Raw genomic sequence first — 15,368 nt, 5'->3', positions numbered from 1 at the left:
TGCATTCCACATGCCCCCAACTCCCCCCTTCAGCACCTGCCCCTAAAAATGTCTGTGCATGCCACTGTTGGCTCACTTTTGCCTTTGTGCATGCAGAGTCAAAGACAGCCACTTGTGCTTGGTGACAAGAGAGAGGGTCTAGATTGTCTCATCTGGGCTTTGAGAGTCTAATTAGGCCCTCATGCATGAAAAATTAACCTCACTGAGGATTATCTAGAGGACGGATACCAGTACAAGATGAAGAAAAAAACCCTCAAAAGAACACAAATGATGCATTTGTACCATATTCTATTCATATAAAATGTATGCCTACTGTAAGTGCCAAGTGTCCTACAATTGAAAGTCTTCATGTTACGTGAAATTGCTGGTCAGCCTTATTGTAGCAGAATTAAGCATTTTGCTCTTATTTTTAAAAGTGTTTGTGTCAATTTAATAAAAACGTCACTTCTTGTCACTTGCGAGGAGACACCTTTCCTTTGCAAACCCCATAACTGAAAATTATTCGTGTATTGTGTTACTGACATTACTCTACATTTAACAGAAAATCATTTTTTTGATGAAAAAAAAATATTTACAGTATTTGACAATAGTAAATATTCTGTACCTTGGTATGTCTCCTTAGTTCCAGGATGTGATTGAGGTTGATGATGAGGAGTCACTTCCAACTTCACAGCAGGTGGGCTAATAGGCACAGCTGCTCCAATGATTATGCTATTAACATGGCTAAATTGCATTTTCCTTATTTTATTTTATTTTTTGCCCTCGTATTTTATCATAATTTACCCCCTTAAGGGCAAGCTGTTTGTTCTCTGTTATTTCTTACCCAGACAAGCCCTGATATCACATAATGACAGCAATGAAAAGTTTATATTTTACAGTTTGATGAATTAGTATTTGAGGTTGTTTGTCTTCTTCCTTAATGATGATTCTAGTCCTCCTTTAATTTGACATCATGGGCTAGATAGGCGTTTTCTTTGAAACCAATTAAGGGGCTTCCACATTATAAAGTCTAATGTATGCAAGATTTTTCAGCACCGCAGTCACTCATGGTGTTGTTTGTATGGTAAATATGTACTGTATTTTATGGGATAATTCCTGACATTCTTGGAGCACGAAAGTTTGTTTTACAATACAACAAGCATCCCACTCTACTGAGATGCAAATTTTACACCAGCAGTGAGTGAGCTGAATAAAACATCTGGATTCAAATGAGAGTGCAAGCGGGAGCTTCAGTAGAGGCGCTCCCCTCACTCCAAAGAGCTGCGTCGTTAAGGGCTCTACGACACAAATGAAGAGTGTGCTCCAGTGTACCTGAATTATTCAACAAAACAGATGTGTATTCAGTAAAAATATATAACAGGAAAAAGTTTTACACAGTGGCTCTGTGATCGACATGACATGGGAGTTGTAATGTGAGGCCTCATCACGAGAATAGCTACAGCTGCTTAAAATCTGGAGGTCTGCAGTAGAGCATGACACGGGAGTGGATTTTCACTCCCGTACCATCCCCAGAAAAAAAAATCCACATCCCGTCCCATCCTGGACTGGACTAAAAGAAACAAATCCCATCCCGTCCACTCCTGAAAAGAATGTTTCCCAATCCTGCCCACTCCCACTCAAAATCAACTCCACTCCAGTTTTGTAAAAAAAAAACTAGGCTTTTTTAAATGAAAAAATAAGTCACCTTTCCCGTGGCATTCCCACTCGTGTTCATCTTTATTTCTCGCTCCTGCCCGCTCCCGTTCATCTGACTCCCATCCCGCGGGACCAACAGGAATTCCCGATAAATGTCATCCTCTAATCCACTGTTTCTCAACTGGTGGGCCGGGACCAAAAAGTGGGTCGCAGAGGGGTCATCAGGGGGTCGCGGAGCTGTGGTGTAAAAATGTATAGTTCCCCCTTTTACAAAATTGAGACAAAATGCAGTAATGAATAAATTACTGCCATGACGATGTACTCCTAGGCCTACTAGTTGATAGACATATTGTATTGTAGCCTATTGTTATACTTCTGATAATTACAATAAATTGACCAGCTTCTGACACCGTAATAACAAATTGGGTCACAACGTAATATCCATAGAAAAGTGTGGGTCCCGAGATGATTCCAGTTAAGAACCACTGCTCTAGTCTGTAGTTGGGCTTTTTGAAGGGAGAGGTTAATGTGGCTTGGAACAGGGTGGAATGACACATTTCAATTCATTTTTAAAGGGTTTTTTTTGGTGTAGCCTACATGTAATAGCTAATATTATGATTTACATGATGCTAACCTTAGCCTTTTTCCTCCTCCCTTGAATTTGACCTTAATTTGTCTTAATGCCTGTTGTACTGCATGTATGTCTTGAAATGTTAATTTGGGAATCATGTGTATTAGCTACTCAGAGGATCAATGGGGCACCTAAGTCACACCCTCTACTTCCTGGTTCATGGGGCAGACAGTTGCAAAAAAATGAATGGAAGTGAACGAGGCGAGTCGTGGTGGACTTCTGGTGCATAAGTGGAAGTCCAAGGTTTGGATTGTTGTCGAAAAACCACTCATTTCAAGCCCAGTAATTATTTTTAATTATTTTTTGACTCCCTCTGCCCCATGAACCAGGAAGTAGAGGGCGTGACTTAGGTGCCCCATAGTGACTCCTCCACTCAGTTTTGATTCAGAACTTACAGTAGCAATGTGTATGTGTAAGAGAACACGTTAATGAAAAGTCACCACAAAGGACAGTGTTCGCCATACTGACTCAGATTTTGATGGCTAGTTAACTTTGATGACATATGAGAAACATCATTTCCGATAAGTGCAACGGCCAGAATGTGACTTAGAACGATACTTCTACCCAGAATTCTACCTACTGGGTATAAGGGCATAAAGTGCACTCAGCCTCAGCACATAGACCCAATATAGAGTTTGGAGCAGGCCATCGGGTTTGGAGAACAGCCTCGACTGGGTCATTTCCTAGTCATTCTCCATTAGTCTCTCTGCCAGATGTCTCTGTACCACTCTTACCGTCCTGGTAATACATGCAACCCCCGTCCCCACAATCTCCCCCAAATAAGTCTTACAAAAGATATTAAAGGGTTTTTTTCTCCATTGCAATACACTACCTCAGTGATAATGAAATCAATAGCAATAGTATTTGTAAAGCATATTATAAACAATTGTCTTTCAATGTGCAACCAAAGCAAAAGATTGCATATAACTCTGACAATATAGTCTCTGACCAAATCAAATTAATCAAATCAAATAATTCATCGCTGTCGATGTCACAGCACTTCTGTAAAGAAAATGCCTTTTCCTATGTATTGCGTATATGGGCATAGTAGAATTAAACACACCTATATCCAAAATATTAAAATTATTCTTTATTTTTAACTATTTTACAAATTCTTGATGTAAGACAAGGTCTCTTCAGTCTTCTCACGAAACTCATCCATCTTCATATCACTCCACTTTGTCTGCAGGGAGAGTAGAGGAGACAAATACTGGATTAGTTGTGAGAATAGACCCAATTCTGGGGAATATTCCCAGAATATGTATAGGCCTACAGTACAAGTGATAAACCTGGCCAACTTAGAAGTGGTAAACCTTCTAACAGACAGCCCGCAGGTGTTATTTATTTAAGAAAATGAGGACTCCAGGCTCTTCTATTAGGAGATTTACCACCACCTCAAGGTTAACTTAACCTGGTTTACTACTGAGCCAGTTCCTTGGAATACTCCCGGTAACCACAGATTACTTCTTGTTAACACAGTTAGACTAAATACAATTTCCATTTACCCTCACATAATGGTGTCTTTGGTGTCATGTAATAACTGAAGATGACTTATTGTAGCACTGTTTGCATTTATCATGCGTGTCCATTTGTTTGTTGGTGTGTGTGTGTGATTTGGACCTCTATGTTTAGACCTCTAGAGTCTAGAGTCTATGTCTGTCTGCATGGGAAAGTAAGAAACATAATTTCAATTCTTTGTATGACCAGCGCATGTAAAGAAATTGACAATAAAACCGACTTGACTTTAGTTTGAAGTCCACATCAGATTGTGGACAAGCACAATCCAGACCTTCTATTCTTATGCCCACTAAAGTTTTTTTTAATAATACCAACTTCATTGATAATTATAATTACTGTTCTATATAGATAAATAATAATAAATTATAGATTTGACAAAGTGAACTTTGACGTCACCAAATCGTCATCACTGTCCCAGATGACTAACAAACAATAGGCAGTAACTTGAAGGTCTGGGCGACCAAAGCATTGTGAGCAATAAAATTGTAAGAGTAATGGACGGTAAATGTGGGATCTCTTTCTATCACTTTGAACCACATGTTATATCCAAACCACCTGTTCAAACTGAGGTGTGCAAAGTGTCTTTCATGGATAACTTACGATGAAGAAGCGGAAACGCTGGTGGTTGAGGTTTAGATAGTCGCCAACGGTCAGCTCATCCCACTTCTTTTCCAGTAACAGGACGGGGCAGTTAGGGGTACGCTTGCTGTGCTCTTGCCTTGGGGGACAGGCAAACACACACACAAATACAGATATGGACACATGAGCTTCCCTCTTCCCAATTTGTTTAATAATAAACTAATGTCCTCTATAACATACAATACCCTTGGCATTCAAGGATACATGAGACCAGCAATCATACATTTAAAGACAAAAAACGTGTGAACAATTCCCCATAGGTGCCTTCACTTCTACCGACACACCAAATGCATTATTGAAGAAAATATTTGCAGACTATTCATCACAAAAGGGGATTTACAAGGGATACCCATTGGGGCTGCCCCCTTGCATGGGTGGCAATAGTCGTGCTTGCAATGAAGCAGATTTTTGTGTGATCCCAACGACATCTGCTTGGTCTTAGAAAGGTGGTGATGAATGCTTGACAAGCAAGGTGGACAAAAATATCATTTCACATTACAACCATTGTCATGTACTGAGGATGACGTCAGCACGTCATACGTTGTTCCCCTTGACACTGTGTAGTAGGGATGTAAGATGCTCTCTTCTACGTTGACCAGCATGAAGTAAAGCCACGGAAAACTATGCTCCGGTGTGTGTCTGATTCAATTCGTTTACACAAAGTCAAAGTGTAACATTGGCGACGAGGATAACAATCGACTTCGTATAGTTAAATCTGAAAGTGAGATTAGTCCGTATCTTCGAGATGGAGGACAAATCATCCGTGCCGAAGTTTGATTGCTACAAGGAGCCAGCTACGCTAGGTCCTCGCTGGACCAGGTGGCTAACGGCGTTTGAACTGTTTGCTGACGGGAAAGGTTTAATCATGGACGCAAGGGTCACCGACAGCACAAAGATTCGGAGACGTGCATTAGGCCTCGTGCAGGATATTTTTTCCACTTTGGACGACACTGGAGGTTCGTCGGACTATGACAAGGCTGTGAAGGCGCTAAACGACTACTTCGTACCAAAGGTGAACAATGCATTTGCGCGCCAAACTTTCTACCAACTGTCACAGAATGCAGGGGAGACTGTACAGCAGTTCGTAACCCGTTTACGCCGGACGGCAAAAGACTGTGCATTTGGGGGTGACTTGTCTAACCAGCTCAGGGATGCTGTGCTAAGTAAATGCTCGTCTGAGTATGTGCGGAGGAAACTGCTCGAGGAGGGCTCGGCGTTGGTCCTCGACAAAGCACTAGAGATCGCGGCACAGTGTGAGAGGGTGGAGGAACAGATGGCGGCAATGCGAGTGAACGACACAGACATCAAAGGCGCCGAGGCGGTGAACCAAATCTCGAAGGGGAGAGGAGAGCGGGCAAATTCCGAAAACGCGAGGGAGAGGAGAAAGGCAAAGTCTGCTTCAGGTGTGGACATGGCGACCACTTCGCGAAAGACCAGAAATGCCCAGCTCGCGGAACAAACTTGCAGGAAGTGCAACGGCAAGGACCACTACGCCAAGATGTGCAAGTCAAAAGGTAGTAGGGGGTCAGTGAAATATGTAGATGAAAAGCAGGAAAAAGATGTTGCATTTGTAGTGCGTGACAATAGCAACACAGATAGCCTGAAATTTAATGTGGGTGGCGTGGACCTAGTAATGTTGATTGATTCAGGTGCCACGACCAACATAGTTGATGAAAATACATGGGAAGGGCTGAAGAAAAAGAAAATTAATTGTGAGTCAGCCAAATCCGACAAGAAATTGTACACATATTCATCAAAGGAGCCACTGCCGGTAAAGGGAGTGTTCACATGTGATGTGAAGATAGGCAAAAGAGCGACACAAGCAGAGTTCACAGTGATAGCAGGTCAGGGTGTACCGCTACTTGGCAGGCAGACAGCTACAGAGCTAGGAGTGCTAAGGGTGGGTGTAGATGTTGCAGCAGTCACCGACGTTAAAGCAGAGGTGAAAGGAAAATACCCAAAGTTATTCACAGGGGTGGGTAAGCTTAACACTAAGCAAGTTAGACTGCACATCGACGGCAACGTGGAGCCTGTAGCACAGCCGCTGAGGACGGGTACCATTCCACCTGCGGGAGGCGGTCGAAAGGAAGATTGTGGAGCTGCTGAAAATGGACATTATCGAGAAGGTGGAGGGTCCCACACCGTGGGTAAACCCAGTCGTTGTAGTTCCAAAGGCAAAAGACACTGACATTCGGCTATGCCTGGACATGAGAATGGCAAACAGGGCAATCATTAGGGGAAGATATCCGATTCCCGACCGTTGATGAACTGTTGCATGACATGAACGGGTCAGCTGTGTTCAGTAAGCTCGACCTGCGGTGGGGCTACCACCAGCTGGAGCTCACTGGAGGAGTCAAGGGCGATCACAACATTCGCCGTACACAGCGGAACATACCGCTTACAAGAGACTCATATTCGGGGTTCTCGTCTGCAAGTGAGCAGTATCAGCACGAGGTGGCATCGGCGCTGACAGGCATCGAGGGAGTGGCCAACATCTCCGATGACATCATCGTCCATGCACCTGACCACGGACACGCATCGCCAGCGACTACATGCAGTGCTGGAGAGGCTGGAGAAGTGCGGCTTAACCCTGAACGGTGAGAAGTGTCAATTTGAGATGGACAAATTAGTGTTCATGGGCATCTTACTGACTGAAAAGGGAGTAGGGCCTACCAGTGAGCGAGTCAGAGCCCTGGAGGAGGCGCGTGAGCCAGAGAACGCATCAGAGGTACGCAGCTTTCTGGGTCTAGCTGGGTACAGCAGCCGTTTCATACCCCAGTTTGCGACCATCTCAGAGCCGCTGCGGAGGCTGACAAAGAAAGAGGTACCGTTCGTCTTCGGGCCAGAGCAACAGGCGGCGTTTGAGACACTGAAACTGAAATTGGCAGAGGCGGGAACGTTGGCATACTTTCACAAAGATGCCCCCACCAAAGTGATAGCTGACGCAGGCCCGGTGGGCATAGGGGCAGTTCTAATCCAAGAGCAACAGGGTACTATGGTGCCTATATGTTATGTAAGCAGGAGCCTGACAGACTGTGAAACGAGATACTCTCAGACTGAGAAAGAGGCCCTGGCACTGGTGTGGGCATGCGAGCGCCTACACCCATACATATACGGCAAGAGGTTCGACCTAGTGACTGATCACAAAGCCCTACAGGTGATCTACAGCCCCAAGTCAAGCCATGCGCTAGGATCGAGCGCTGGGTGCTCCGCCTGCAGCCATACGACTTTCGGGTCGTGCACATCGCGGGAAAGTTCAACATAGCAGATCCCCTGTCACGTCTGCTGGGGAAAAGCGCAAAGAGCACGCCACATCATCATGGAGCAGAAGAATACGTGCGCTTCGTGGCGGTGCAGGCTACACCGCGGGCACTTACCACAAGGGAGGTGGAGAGAGTGTCCGCGGAGGACAAAGAACTGGATGAGGTGAGAAAAGCGATCAAGACAGGCCGTTTTGAAAAGTGCTCAGCTTATGGCCGCATAGCGAATGAACTGTGTACTATTGGACAATTAGTGCTGAGGGGGACACGGATTGTGCTTCCACAGTCACTGCGCAGCAGAGCTTTAATCTTAGCTCACGAGGGACACTTAGGCATGGTAGGGATGAAGCAGCATCTGAGGGGGAAAGTGTGGTGGCCGGGGATGTATAAGGCAACAGAAAAATATGTGAAGGACCTGTGATGGATGCAAACTAGAGGCACGTCCTGATGTACCCGAGCCATTGCGGCCCACTGCTCTCCCTGACGGGCCTTGGCAAGACTTGCCACAGACTTATTTAGGTCCCTTACCTACAGGACATTCAATCCTGGTAGTCGTAGACTACTACAGTCGGTACTATGAGTACGAGATCATGCGTTCCACTACAGCAGAGAAAGTGATTGACAGCCCTGGAGAACATCTTCAGTCGACATGGTCTACAGTCTCTATCCGATCTGACTGTGGGCCCCAGTTTTCTGTCACACAGTTCCAGGACTTCTGCAAGGAGAACGGCATACAGCATGTCAAGACGACACCGAAATGGGCACAGGCGAATGGAGAGGTCGAGAGGCAGAATGCCTCCATCATGAAAAGAATTTGCATCGCGCACGCAGAGGGGCTGGACTGGCAGAAGGAGCTACGAAAGTACGTCACCGTCTACAGGTCGATCGAGCACTCAACCACGGGCAGGAGCCCTGCTGAACTCCTGTTCAACCGGAAGCTCCGGGGTAAGCTACAGACATCAGCACGCCGAGAGTCGACATCGAGGCACGAGGACACGATGCTGAGAACAAGGGCAAGTATGCAGAGTATGCAGACCAGCGGCGCGGCGCAAAACCATCACCGGTGCAGGTGGGAGATGAAGTTCTGTTGAAACAGGACAAGGTTAACAAATTCACCACAACATTTAATCACACACCACACACTGTAGTGAGTAAGAATGGTAATAATGTTGTAGTTGAGTCACCCAGTGGAGCTCAGTACTCCAGAAATACCACACATGTTAAGGTGTACACACCAGCAGAGCAGACAACCTCACCTGGCGAGAGTGAGGCACCGAAAGAGAGAGAGACTCATGCAGAACCGTCTGTGAGGTCCACACCAGAGACACTCACTCAGGGGTCATCTCCAAGCCGACCTCTGACCACACCGACTGAGCGGCCTCGCAGAGAAATAAAGCAGCCGGAGAGATTCACGGACTTCATTATGAAGTGATGAATGTATTAAGAAAAAAAAAAAGAATGTTCATGTTCAATGAAAGTGAATTCTATGCTGTTGGGATATGAATGTTTCAATCTTTGAATATGTTCAGCAATTGATATTGAATGCATAATATCTGAAGTAGAAATGGTTCTATGAGTTAAAGGAACAAAAAGGTTATTCTGAGAATGTTTTGAAAAAAAAAGGTTTATTTGAAAATGTTAATGGTAAATGATAATCCATGAGTTTGGTACAGATATTGTGGACTGTAACAGAGTGCCACTGTGGTAAGATTTATGTTGAAAGTAATATGAGATATCTTAATGGTGTTAAGAGAGTTAAACTGTTATTGGTACATTGGGTAAAGTTTTAATCCAAGAAAGGAGGGGATGTCATGTACTGAGGATGACGTCAGCACGTCATACGTTGTTCCCCTTGACCCTGTGTAGTAGGGATGTAAGATGCTCTCTTCTACGTTGACCAGCATGAAGTAAAGCCACGGAAAACTATGCTCCGGTGTGTGTCTGATTCAATTCGTTTACACAAAGTCAAAGTGTAACAACCATTACCAAAACATTTCCTATATATTTATTGCATCTTTAATCTGCATCCACATAAACCAGTAATTTGGCTTCTACACAGACAGACTCACCGGGGGTCGTCCTGAGGCTCCCAACCCTCCAGTTCCTTGAGGCAGATAAAGCAGCAGGCAGTGTCAGGGGAGTTTTCACTCGGGCAGTGGACAAAACCCATCTTGGCCATCTGGGGAGGCATGCACATAGGTAGTCATGCTACACTGGTTCATAACAAAAAAAAATGGACGCATAATAACAAAACGGATAATAAAATATAAATGGCTGCATGAAGGGAAGTCGACACGGGGGCGACAAAAGGGTCAGCTATCGGAGGCCCAGGGAGAGGTGGGGCCCAGCATGGTTTCTCATTGCGTTGCAGTTTATTGGGTGCAGGGGCCTTTCAGATGACTTTGTGCTGCGCCCTGGCCGCATGTCTTGAAAAAAGTTTTTTTTGCTTGGGTAGGCCTAATGCGCATGCTGACTTAATTCCAGAGAAACCGCAAGAACGCAAACTGTATGATCTTAACATGTGACCCAACTCTTTTAGTCGTAAGTCTACCTAGTTTGACAGCATTCTTGAGACAACTGCAACATACCGAAATAGGCTACTGCAGTAGTAGGCCTTCAGCGTGTATAAGTGACACGTGCCCACTATCGGCACACATAGGCCTATCATCCAGTTGGCGGGAGTCAGAATCAGCCGCGGCACTAGGCCTACACAAAACACCTGCTGCCTTTAACATCTCAAAAATCTAACGCTGAACTTGTACAACATGTCACGCGCGGATAATAGACACAACCAAAGAATAACTAGCCTACTCATGTTCGTTTGATGTTACGCACGGTAATTATGCCCACTCACCTGTTCAGGTGTGCACAAACAATCCTCTCGGAAAGGCCAATCCTCGAAAGACTGTAGACGCTTCTCATAGCTGAACATTGCTTCAAACGCGTAAAAACGCTCCCTTATCGAACCAAATGCCATACTGGAGCCTCTCGTGTTTTGCAGCAGCAGTAAATCGGCAAGGGCATCTAACGGACCAGGGTATTTGTGTACTAGAGCAAAAACATCTTTTCTTTCTTAAATATTACTTAAGAGTGAAACTATCCATCTAAAATCTACTCAAGTGTGGGCAAATCGACTGGAGAGACTTCTTATTAGGCTGATAAGGAGCACCTGCCACAGCCGCCACCAGTCAGTGACGTGTAGCCTATAAGAGGTCAGTGTCATCAGCTAATGAGCATGGTGCACACTGGAGGTTATAAAGGGCATTTGTGGTGAGTCTATAATATTTATAGTATATTTCCATAAATACTGTAAACTTTAAAATCATTGCATCATGCTTATAATTGGCAATAACATTTACATGATTTTTGGACCGAGAGATTTTATTATTAGGCCTATATTTATTTTTATATTATTGTTATTATTGTTATTATTATTAGGCTATTATCTTGAAAATTATTGTTTATGATAATTATCATTATTGGTTTTTTTGGGTTTTTTTTTTTTACAGACTTTTGTAATGGATTTTTGAGATTTTTTGCATCGGAACCCTTCTTCAAAACATTTCAGTTGTAGCCTACTGGCAATTCAAATGTAGCAATTTGCCTCCTCAAATCTCTTGAATATTTTGTCCAATGTTAACAATGAACCATTAATTACTTCATGGCCAAGAGATCACACTTAGTTGGTGAAGGGAGTCTATTGTGCCCAAAACCAATCCAGGCAGCAACTGTCCCAATAGCAGTGCAGAATAGAATGAATAATCCATGACCCAAGGATACTGGTGCATGCTTAGCCTTCACAGTCACTCTTATCCTTGCCCATTTCTTTTCTCCTCATATTGTCCTCTGTGTCACCCTGTCGGCTTCTAACTCCCAACATGCATATGAAAGCATGGCACACCACCCTATAACATGATGCCTAGGGTAGCACTGTGCTGCTCCTGATCTTCACACAGTAGTGGTGCTATTCCTTTCTCTGGCGAGATGAAGTAGCAGCAGAGCCTTGCCACCTGAGAACTAAGAGCATGCTGTCAAGACATAAACTTACCCATGCATCGCCACATGACAGGTTGGCCTTTTCCTCTAAATGATTGTGTGTAGATATATAGTGTGCGTGTCTGCGTGCATGTCCTCGTGCATGTCCGTGTGTCTGTGTGTGAGTGCATCAGTGTGCATGTGCGTGTGTGTGTGCGCATCTGTGTGTGTGTGTGTGTGCGTGTGCGTGTGCGTGTGCGTGCGTGTGTGTGTGTGTGTGTGCGCATCTGTGTGTGTGTGTGTGTGCGTGTGCGTGTGCGTGTGCGTGCGTGTGTGTCATTCGGGGTGGTCGGTCTGTCTGGCACTGATGGAACATTATTATTCTGTTCTGGAATGTTCCTCTGCTGTGGCAGTGTATGAATCATTTATACTTCCATGACAGTGTCAGAACTCTCTCTCCCTGTGTGTCTATGTCTCTGTGTTTGTGGTGTGTCTATATAAGGGTGGGGGCAGAGCGAGCGAGAGTGAGGTGTGCGCGTGTGTGTGTGTGTGTGTGTGTGAGAGAGAGAGAGAGAGAGAGAGAGAGAGAGAGAGAGAGAGAGAGAGAGAGAGAGAGAGAGAGAGAGAGAGAGAGAGGAGGGGTGTGTGTGTGTGTGTGTGTGTGTGTGTGTGTGTGTTTGGTGTGTGGGTGTGCGCGTGCGTGCATGCGTGTGTGTGTGTCACTGAACATGGTGCGTGCCTCCTCCAGCAGTCCTCCTGTGCCATTCAGCCACGTGAGTGACAGGATGATGACATGCTCACTTTCATATGCCTGCTCCCGTCTCCTTCCATTCCCTTTGCTTGGCTTCGTCACAATGGCAGATGCCCTCCTGCTGTACAACATCACATTTCAGACATCTTAGGGAACACCAGAGCCAGGTGAGCTCAATAAGGGCCGTTATCAAAAGGTATGTGGCAATTCAGTGGTATTTACCATCAGTGGTGTAGTCTACTTTTTTATGGTGGGTATACTGTATATTTGAGCATTTTTTGAAGTGGGTATACTGTATATTTGTGCCATTCAAAATAATGGATCAATCAATTTTAAGTGGGTATACTGAAATTTAGAAGTGGGTATACTCCGTATACCCGCATTCTACGTAGACTACACCACTGTTTACCATACATGCAAGGCTGTAAATGATAGATAGCATGATGAATAATACATGATGTAGGTGATAGATGATAGAGTGCTTTAATATGTTGTCTCCTACACCTACAGCTTCAAAGTTCTTTAAATTGGACCAGCACATTCTGTGGGTGCGTAGCAGATTTCACATCCAGGGCCTGTACCCATGTTGTGATCAGAGGCGATTCTAGGTCCAGGTGGGGCCCCAAGCGAAAATGCAAAAGAATGAACATTTGCACCAAAATCATCACTACGGTAGTAAAATATGGGCTGTTATATCTAGGGGCTTGGGGGCCCAAAGCGGCTGCCTGCCTTGCTTGGTGGCAAGATGCGCCTCTGGTTGTGGTAATAGTGTATCCTACCATACCATCTTATCATAGTAGGTTGATGGTAACATAGGGCTACAGTAGGGAAATGAAGACTCAAGTGAAAGCTTGTGGATGGCAGGGCCAGGTTTATTGTTGAAGCGGATTAAATCAACGAATGTTCAATGAAAAGACGTAGCTAGTGTATGTTTCTTGAAGAACCATTGTGGGAACACAGCATCAAGAAGTGTAGCAATCGTTCGACTGAAACTTGTGGATTCAACGTGTGCTTCGCCTGGTAAGAGAACGTCCCGATAACCTGTCGTCATTGTTTAATATACTGTTGGTGATATGAGACAAGCAAGGCACATGTGTGCCCAAAGGAGGTTCAGTTTTGCAATTTGCAGCAAACAAAATTTAGAAAAGCTGTCACCTATATATGTCCTTGGTGAAAGGTGGTCAGTCCATAATGTACCTGTGATGTGTGAAAGAGCACTGACTTTGTGTGTCTTGTGCAGAGGTGAAAAAAGCTGGACTGAGAGAGTAAAAGTTCTGCTTAGAGTTTTCTTCTGCCTGTACTCTCCACACAGTTGATTTCATTATTAGGTGGATAGTGAACTTAATAACATGATGCCTGACAGTCCTCCCCCCTCAGCCTTCTCGTCGCTGTACTTATCTCAGGTGCTGTTTCCATGTAGCAGGATATTTTTTTAGCAGGGTATTTTTTTCTCCTGTTAGGTGTAGACGCAACATATGGATACAAATAAATCCGCCATTTTAACGAATGCATTTCAGCCCCCTAAACAGGATATTTTTTTCTCCTGCTTTTTATACCTGGATTTTAAATATCTGCTACGTGGAAACGGAGGGCCAAAACCAATGCAAAACCAATACAAGCAGGAGAAAAAAGTATCCACATATAAAAATATCCAGCTACGTGTAAATAGCACCTCAGTAATGGTAAACTACTGGGTCTGTCATCATTCCAGTATTGGCCACTGGATTGATGCAATGAATCCTGTTCCATGCCACTACAGTACGTTACGAGACAGCAACCTGACAGTGATAACTAAAGTACGACAATAAAATCATGCATTGACAAACTTGGTCACAAGCAAACAACATCATCAAAGACAGAACCATTGCAGAATAAAAAACCCAAAAGTAGCCTACCAAGGTTCAGTATTGAGTAGTTGTCCCTCTTCATCTTTGCTGTTGTATTATTTATTAAAAAAAACAAACAAGAAAAAGACAGAAAAAACTAATGTACTGTCCAGTTTTGTCCTGCCCAATGATTTATTACTCTGTGTCCACTCAAGATAATGTGATATAAAATGTCAACAGGTCATCAACTGGCCGCTTTCAGCTAATTTTCCTGCATTATGTTTGACCGCTCACTAGACTGACAGAATGCATTATTCATGGACTTATCACATGACGGGAGGAATTATAACATAACGTCTTGTTGAGATTAAGAAATGCTTTTCTCTGGCATATTACATTACCTTCAACTAACAGAATTACTGTGGCCGATATGATGTGAATATCTCAAACACTAAATATATTTCATTCTTGATCTAGAGTGGCATTGAAACCATTATGCTGGCTCTTCTCCAGTTACGGCCTGGCCAGTTTAACCATTTTTCCACCCTTCTTCTCAGCGCCCTAGAGATGTATTCTATTTTCACGCATATATATCAGAGCATTGTCAGGCCTGTCATCGACAGCCAGCCTTATACCGTCTCACACCGGCCTTCAAGCCATATATTCCTTTACTGGGGTGGGAAAATTGGAGATTTTTCATCCCTGCTAAACATCCAATACAGGTTAAGGCGGTAAAATGGGAAAATGGATGGGAAGCCTAGAGCCTCAATATTGCAACCCCCTTGGGGTTTAGTGGGGTGGATATAGGCCGATGCCACAAATAGTCTCTGCCTACAGTAGCTGGATGAGGCTGCATGCTGGAGATGCAGAGAAGTCCGCAGCATGCTGCCTGCCTTGTCTGGCACTACGTACTGTATATAGAGTGCAGTCACTGTCTGTGGAAACGCAAAAATGCCTTGAGTCACTCACACCCTGCCCTCCTCGCAACCCCATTGCACTAAATTCATGAAGCTCCATTTGACAGGAAAGTCTACAGCAGGGGACAAAGGGGTCAATTGTCCCAGGCCCATGGAAAGGGCGGGCCTAGCATTGGGTCGTCAATATACATGGGTTTTTCATTTACAAACATTCGT

General features: G+C 44.4%; 1 protein-coding gene across 1 annotated transcript; it reads right to left on the bottom strand.

Annotated features, from left to right (window-relative positions):
* Nucleotides 1–3,334: 3,334 nt before the first annotated feature.
* On the bottom strand, nucleotides 3,335–10,866 carry birc5b (baculoviral IAP repeat containing 5b). Its single transcript, XM_063220286.1, has 4 exons — nucleotides 10,538–10,866; nucleotides 9,753–9,862; nucleotides 4,385–4,502; nucleotides 3,335–3,449 (listed from the first exon to the last, which is right to left on the bottom strand). Exons 1-4 carry the CDS (start codon nucleotides 10,658–10,660, stop codon nucleotides 3,372–3,374), a joined length of 429 nt encoding a protein of 142 aa, XP_063076356.1. The 5' UTR covers nucleotides 10,661–10,866; the 3' UTR covers nucleotides 3,335–3,371.
* Nucleotides 10,867–15,368: the final 4,502 nt, after the last annotated feature.

The sequence above is a fragment of the Engraulis encrasicolus genome, chromosome 16, assembly GCF_034702125.1.
Source record: "Engraulis encrasicolus isolate BLACKSEA-1 chromosome 16, IST_EnEncr_1.0, whole genome shotgun sequence".
Classification (NCBI taxonomy): Eukaryota; Metazoa; Chordata; class Actinopteri; order Clupeiformes; family Engraulidae; genus Engraulis; species Engraulis encrasicolus.
Note: the sequence above shows the minus strand (reverse complement) of the source record. Positions and strands in the feature narration are given on the sequence as shown.